At 37.6% G+C, this 8,262-nt stretch overlaps 1 protein-coding gene across 1 annotated transcript; it reads left to right on the plus strand.

Moving 5' to 3' along the window:
- The first annotated feature begins 1,058 nt into the window (after positions 1–1,058).
- LOC577892 (DPH5 homolog (S. cerevisiae)-like) lies at positions 1,059–6,532 on the plus strand. Its single transcript, NM_001242662.1, is given in 6 exon segments — positions 1,059–1,193; positions 1,843–1,967; positions 2,690–2,798; positions 3,503–3,663; positions 5,548–5,654; positions 6,312–6,532. Coding segments are annotated over 6 exon segments (858 nt in total).
- The last annotated feature ends 1,730 nt before the right edge of the window (positions 6,533–8,262 follow it).

Consider the following 8,262-nt stretch of genomic DNA (forward strand, 5'->3'; position numbering starts at 1 on the left):
CGAGAATAACAGGTCAAAATTAAGTTAGCTTGAACAGGATAACCCACGAAAGCTCGAGAGCTCATATTTTCAAGTGGGGTCCCAGACATACATGTACACAATTAATAAGTTAAAATAGTAATATTTATATTTACAGACCGATAACCAAAAAACAAAAAAACAAATATTAAAGTTAATAGTGCTGATAATAATCATAACAACATTAAACTAATGATAGAAATTATAATAAGTACGAGAAGAAAAGAAGAAATAGAAGAAGAAAAAGAGGAGGAGGGGGAGGAGGATCAGAGGAAAGTAATGATGAATGATGAATAACGTACAAAAATATAATGTTATTCAAAAGGTCATTTTTTTTAAGTGCAATGCAAGCGCATGTTACTTAATTAAAGATGAAAAAGTGTAATTTGGTATGCTGCAATGCAGTTTCATGAATTTGAATTGAAATTTTGAGCGTCTTTATTAAAAGATGGTGCAAACTGCAACTTTTTTTCCAGGATACCCAGTCGTTGTGTGGCTGTCAATTGATTTAAAACGGTTATTTGAAAAAGTTTTCACGAAATGTTTCATAAATCTTAAAGACTTATATTACACAATATTATATAGGATATATTATAATTATGATGGTTAATGTTATTTGATGCATACATTTCGTTAAGTCCAAAGGCAAAAAGGGAAGACTTTATTTAAACAAAAAATAATCATAGAAGCGCTAATTACCATATCCCCCATCATAACATTTTCAAGTTCATTTCTTCAGACATAATAAATTGTTCAACCATTCAAATTTAACGTTTTTAAACCATACATTTATCGAATTCCCGAAATCGAGTTATATCAGTTCAAATGGTATTGGGGGGGGGGGGGGGGGGGGGGGGGGGGGGACTTACAGAGGAAATGTGTTCAAAGATCATCGTAGATACGGGCTTGTTAGCGGAAAATTTTGGCTAGAAAATTCATAGCGATAAGCCCAACAATTATACTCGTAGCGCCCACGTGGAGATCGAAACTTGCTAGCAGGTGCATGCAGAGTGCAGACTTTGGAGAGTGTGGGAAAAAAAATGTTGTTTCTTATCGGTTTGGGCCTTGGTGATGTGAAAGATGTTACAGTAAAAGGATTGGAAGCCATCAAAAATGCCAAACGTGTTTATTTAGAAGCCTACACATCCATCTTAACCGTAGGCAAAGATGCATTGGTAAGTCCCGATCGCGATCGTCAGCGCGGCCGAGCGCAGCGTAACGCTACGGCAACCTCGGCCAGGATGGCCCCGTAGCTAGACTTCTGCGATGGAGTGGCCACCCGCACTCGTAGTCGTACTCGGCCAATGTGTACAATCATTGAATTTGTACGTCATACAGTTAATCTTACGAATCTAATGATTTATGGGTTGACACCATAATCTTAAACTTGATATTTCGTTCTGTAGGGAGATATGAGAACTCAACTTCGTAATTCTTGTCTGTTGCCTTTTTTGGACTGAAAGTGAAAGACATTCATTTTCATAATTTGACATGGCATTTTCGGACATATTCAAGTCAAAATTTATGTCTAACTCTAACTCTAAGTCAACTGGGAGTGGGATGCCGTGAAAAAGGTCCATTAAAGGCATTATACATTGCAGCTCATTAACCTACAAAATATGAAAGTTTTGTACAAATAATGTCTAGATCTATTGACCATCTCTACTACTATAGTACAATAGCACTCTGACATTTTGACTATAGGGCTAATTAACGTCTCATTTCTACTTCAATATCAAATGTTAGATAAGATCAAGGAGTAGGAGATAGGCAAATTATTAATTTTTCTCCACTACGTCGTGTGCACTCTGTTTGTTATGACAGGAGCAGTATTATGGACGGGAGATCATTTTAGCCGACCGTGACCTGGTTGAACAAGGGTCAGATGAGATCTTTGAGGGTGCAAGGACGGAGGATATAGCATTCTTAGTTGTCGGCGATCCATTTGGGTAAGACCAATCATAGGTAGATTTAGTCTTTCAATTAGCAATGTGCTATTTATTGACCTTCCCGTTTTGGTTATTTTTTTTTTTTATTGGTTAGACTATGGAGAAAATAATTTAACCTACAAACTGTTTATTTAGCGAGGTTTGTGTAGAAGTTTGTAACATATTTTTTTCAAGTGTATACAATTATACACGTACTTGTACTTTTACATGGTGCATTCCATTTATTACACACAAAAATCAATGAAGTAAAATGAAGAAAAAAAGTAATAGCTATGATTTACAGCCAATCAAGGATTCCATGGAAGTTACCATCAATGCTAAGTTTAATGCAACAGGCCCTGGGGGGTGTTTCACAAAGATCGTTAAAGTCGAACAGGTATAGACCAGTTCTGGTCATGCGATTGCATTGTGAAAGAAACGTTGTGGAATCGATCAGAAAAGGTTGATCATTCAAGTATTCAAATATTTTAGACTTTTCATAAATTCCACATCAAGAAAATGAAATCTGCCATGATCATAGAAAATATGAATGATTTGAATCAACATTTTATGCCTTTTAAAATTACTTTTACAAAATATTTTCATTGATGCTAATGGCTTTCCATAATTGTTAAGTCCAACTTAGAGTTAAGTTCAACTTAGTATCTTTGTGAAACACTCCCCTGGTGTTTCACAAAATTGCCCCAACCCCATTGCTATGACCCATCTGTATCCTTTTGCAGAGCCACTACACACACAGACCTAGTTCTGAGAGCGAAGCAGGAAGGGATTGAGTACAAGGTTATCCACAATGCTTCCATCATGAATGCTATAGGTTGCTGTGGCTTACAGGTGAGTATTTGAACTTGGGACACTGGAAATATGCAGAGACAGGTGGCATTTTCCTAGTTTTTTTCTTCACCCATCTACATTGAAAACTTTTAAGCAATGGGTACTATAAAATAGCCCCATGACCGAAAAGGAGCCTCTCCATTATGGAAAGTAGCCTGTCTTGAAAAAAAAAGAAAAAATTATAACTACCAGGACATTTACAAAGCTGACGAGCTTATTTCATGAGTCGGCACGACGGGTAAAATATTCTCAAAACGAGTGTGATATACCATTGTGTCCCACTAAAGAAAAGCCATTCATTATTATTATTATTAATTGTATGAAGCCTAGTATCTCCAGCTCAATCCTAATGTTTTTTGTATTAATTTGCACATTACCGTAAGCACACAGATGAAAAAATTATTTTGTACTTACCCAAGTATTTTGCAAGGGATGCATGCAGACATCCATTGTCTTAGCCTGTGCATATATCAATGCATATTCACCTTTTTACGCGTTCATGTACTCCTAACAATGAGATATTGAAAATTTACTGCACAGTCATCCAGCTGACCCAGGAACTTTTTCGCAAACCATGGGATGTTAGAAATTTATTTCACAGTCAACCAAATACTTTTGCTAAATGCACAAGATATGCTGATTTTTGTGGTTGGCTCAAAACCCATTACACAAAAATAATAATTGCTATTTTTTATAATTGACAGCTCTACAACTATGGGGAGACCATCTCGATAGTGTTCTGGACCGACACCTGGAAACCAGATAGCTACTATGATAAGATAGCGTCTAACAGATCAAGAGGTCTTCACACGCTGTGCCTACTAGACATCAAAATGAAGGAGCAGAGTGTAGAAAACCTAATCAAGTGAGTACACTACTTTTTTCAGAGATATTATGGAGAAAATGTACAGTCAAACCTGCTTTAGTGACCTCCTGTCTACAAAGACCACATTTTGTCACTGTAGACAGGTTTGACTGTATCAGTTGAATTATATCCCACTCGTATGATTAATATTTTTATGCCTCCGTTACGAAGTAGCCGGAGGCATTATGTTTTCGGGTTGTCCGTCCGTCCGTCCGTCCGTCCGTACGTCTGTACGTACGTCTGTACGTACGTCCCATTCTCGTGATCACGTTATCTGAAGAACGGATCAATGGATTCCTACCAAACTTTGGTCATATATGTATCTAGCAAAGTCGATGAACTGATTAGATTTTGGGGTCACGAGGTCAAAGGTCACAGGGCTCATTAATTTATGCAAAAACAGCTCGTGATCGCGTTATCTGAAGAACCGATGGATGGATTCCTGCCAAACTTTGGTCATGTATGTATCTTGTAGAGTCGATGAACTGATTAGATTTTGGGGTCACGAGGTCAAAGGTCAAAGGTCACAGGGCTCATTATGTATGCAAAACGGCTCGTGATCGCGTTATCTGAAGAACCGATAGATGGATTCCTGCCAAACTTTGGTCATGTATGTATCTTGCAGAGCCAATGAACTGATTAGATTTTGGGGTCACGAGGTCAAAGGTCAAAGGTCACAGGGCTCATTATGTATGCAAAAACAGCTTGTGATCGCGTTATCTCAAGAACCGATTGATGGATTCCTGCCAAACTTAGATCATTTATGTATCTTGCAGAGCCAATGAACTGTGTAGATTCTTGGTTCATAAGGTCCAAGGTCATGGGCTCATTATGTATGCAAAAATAGCTTGTGAACGCATTCTCATTAGAACTGACAGATGGATTACTATTTAACTCTGGATATCTTGCAGAGCCAATGAGCTGAGTAGATATTAGGATCATGAGGTCAAAGTTCAAAGGGTCATATATGTATATGAGAAATTGTTTGTAATCACGATATTCTGAGAACCTGTTAATGGATTACAATTGAACTTGAATTTGAAAAATTTCTTCTGTTTTGGTTTGTAAAATTGCTCTATGACGGAGGCATCATTTTCGACTGCGCGCAGTCGAATTCCATCTAGTTATTCATAAAAAAGGGGGAGGGTCAGGGGGGAACTTGTGCTTCTCTTCCTCTAATTAGAGAAACAAAAAAAGAAAAGACACAAGAGGAGAGCGAAATAGGAGAGGGAGAATGGTGATTGGACCCCTTTCCGCACCCTTATTATTAGTAATTGGCCTTGTAAATTTGTACTTCAATACCGATGACCTCCACCATCAGGGACATCTATACACAGAGTTTGGCCAACTTGGTTTCAGCTAGTGACAACATGGCGCATATTCTTTTGTTTTGTGCTCGCCTAACAAAGCAGTATTCGCCATATTGTGTCCAACTTTGAACCAGGTTGGCCAAATGAGGAGACGTTATGGCTCAGTGGTAGAGCAGTGGTCTCGTAACCAGGAGGTCAAGGGTTCAAAACCAAGTCGATGCGCGAATGCACTTTAGTAAGGCATTGATCCTCATTACCAAGTCCCTCAGAGAGGACTTAAAGTCATTAGTCCCCTGGTTGCTTAATTACAAGCATACACATGCTTTCATAGCAGTCAGGTAAACAAACAAACAAACAAACCACTCGTATACTTTACTTTGAAGGTTACAAGATTACACATACTTTCTTAGAGGTCAGGTAAAAAAACAAACCATCAAACCAAAACTCTCCTAATCAATGATACTGTTCATCTTAATACCAATACCCCCCACCCCCAACCCTGATAGTCGGGCCAATGCCATGTCACTGATGGTGATCACCGGAATGTTCAATGTTTCTTATTTATTGTCTCTAGAGGGCGTAAGATCTTCGAGCCTCCACGCTTCCTCACGGTACCACAGGCTGCGTCTCAACTTCTTGAAATTCCAGACAGGAGGAAAGAGAGGGGAGACGACTACACAGGTAAATCCTCAGTCTCTTGGTGTCAAGGCTCGTTAAGATATGACCCTGTAAACGCCCCCGCCCCCCCAATCTGCTTTTAAAACGTGTGATATAAATTTGTAGATCAAAACAGTGACTTTGTGTGTATTACCTCTGTCAAGCCGCCTAATTGACCCCACACTGACCCCACTCCGTCCAAAACTGACCATCTCTTTACCATTGAGGGTAATGTAATTCTTTTTCTTTTTTTTGGGGGGGGGGGGTCTGGTGCTGGCCTCTTTGGTGTAGCTGGGGGGGGGGGTAGAGGGTTGTGCATAAACAAAGAATATGAACATAGTATTTCTCTATGGGAACCTACATTAATGACTTGCAAGTTGCCATAGAAAAAAAAAAGTAAATCCAGAAACTTTTGGGTATTGTCAAAAACTAGCAATCAAAAAAAATTAATTGCTGCAAAAGTTGTGTTTCAACCATTTAGTTTAGCATTAACATTTTCAGTGAAAATTCTTCAGAACATTTAAAAATATTTTTTTTTATTATTTTAGTTTTACAACCTTATCTGTTGAGCTATTTTCTATGTAACTTGCATATTCAACTTTGTTGCTCTTTGATCAAAAGTTTGGGGTATATTATTACGAATTATATTTCCTCATAAAAATTTGATCTCTCTCTTAACAGCTTACACAGAAGACACAATTTGCATAGGGGTTGCCAGAGTCGGTTCCGACACCCAGCGGATCGTATCTGGAACGTTACGAGAGCTGACCTCCGTTGACCTCGGAGATCCTCTGCACTCATTGGTCATTGCTGGTCACATGCATCCAGTCGAGCTAGAGATGCTCAAGCAGTTTGCTGTTACCCCTTCTATTTTCGATGCATTGCTTGCAGAAAGCAGATAGCACTGGTTTATGTGTTGGTCGCTGTCTGCATGTCTCTCTTTTTCTCTTTCTTTCTCTCTATCTCTGTCTTTTCCTCCCTTTAATTTTCTCTTTTCTTATACCTGTATTTCTTTTCCTCCATGTCTTTCCTTTCTCCTTCTTTCTCAATCTCTCTCTAGCACTGCCTGTCTCTGTCTGTCTGTTCTCCTATGTCTCTGTCTGTTCTCTCTATCTCCGTCTCTCTTCTCTCTATCCCTCTCTCTTCTCTCTTTCTATCACTCTTTCTCTCTCTTTAATATTGTCTGATATGCGATGTTTCATAATAATGTACTTGAGAATTGTATACACGTATTTATGTCAAGTAGTTCACTTTATGTAATGGTTATTTGATTACATGTAAAAGATTCAATCTATTGTGAGGTGAGGTATTAGAATCATATTGGATATATATCGGGACTATAATCTAGGCTTGTCTGCATGTAGTTTGCATTTACTCATAGTGGGCAGAAAACTTTGAATAAATCATGACATCAAGAATCAAGATACATGTACCGGTATGCAAAACTTGATTAAGTTCATTAACTTAAAAAAGAGACATTTCATGATGTATTGGATGTTTTGTTCATACTTTCATAATAAAGTTTTTCTTCTTTAACAAATTTTGATGAGCTTGTCTGAAGTTCTTCTTAACCTAGCAATAGCATATGTATGCAAAATGTTCTATAATTTCTTTGTACATGCAGAATTAACCAACTTGATAGTTGTTACTAGGTAAGCAACTAAGAAAATCCCAGATTTCAAATTTATGAGTAATCCATGATATACGGTATTGTATTCTCTTGTCTTTAAAGTCACTTGTAAGCATTTTAAATTATTGTAGCACATTCCAGTAATTTGATGTAAATGTAATATATTGAGCATTCCAACAGTCTCTCTCTCTGGTTTCTTTTCTTTGGCTGACCTGGACATATTTATGTACATGTACAAGATCGTCCTGTACATTTCCAAGAAGACACATTCAAATTCAAAGGGAACAAAAATGCTACAAAGTAGTGCTAAAGTATATATGAAGTTGTCTTTTTAATATTAGTTAGTATTTACAGCAAGTTCGTTGAGAAGGCAGGCATTACAGTGTACAAGTCAGCTTACAAAGGTTGGAATAAACATACATAAAAGTTCTCTTGAACACAATTCTACAAGTTGAAGGTAACACATGTAGTTTCTAGACATTGGCAATTAAGTCTAAGGTATTCAGTCATTAGCTGCTTCATACGTCGCCAGGAATAAAATGAAAATAAGTTTTGTTTTCCTTGCTATTTGGTCTGGTCCAAGCTGCAGCAGGGTCGTCAACTCGATAGAAGCATTAGTTATACATGTGGTACTAAACACTCTGATGTCGGTAACAAAAGGGACAAAATATTGAGGACTTGCCCGCACACTAAGAGAGAAGGGTGTACACATATGACATCAACATAGTTTATGTTCATAGATCCAATTGTAGAAGAACATTCAAAAAAATATCTATCACAAATTGATTTTAGTCCAAGATGGGGATGGAATAGATACACATAACTTAATTACATGTAAATTTATTCACAATTCTGGCAGCATGAAAGAAGAATGCCATATTGAATAAATATATTATATGAAGATATTTGAACAGTGTATGTGTGATTTTATTTGTTTAATGGAACAACAAACTTCTATAGACTTAATGCAGGGCTCAACACTAACTGAAAGCTGCCACTTTG

This window comes from Strongylocentrotus purpuratus, unplaced genomic scaffold (genome assembly GCF_000002235.5).
Source record: "Strongylocentrotus purpuratus isolate Spur 01 unplaced genomic scaffold, Spur_5.0 spur5_scaffold_3, whole genome shotgun sequence".
Classification (NCBI taxonomy): Eukaryota; Metazoa; Echinodermata; class Echinoidea; order Camarodonta; family Strongylocentrotidae; genus Strongylocentrotus; species Strongylocentrotus purpuratus.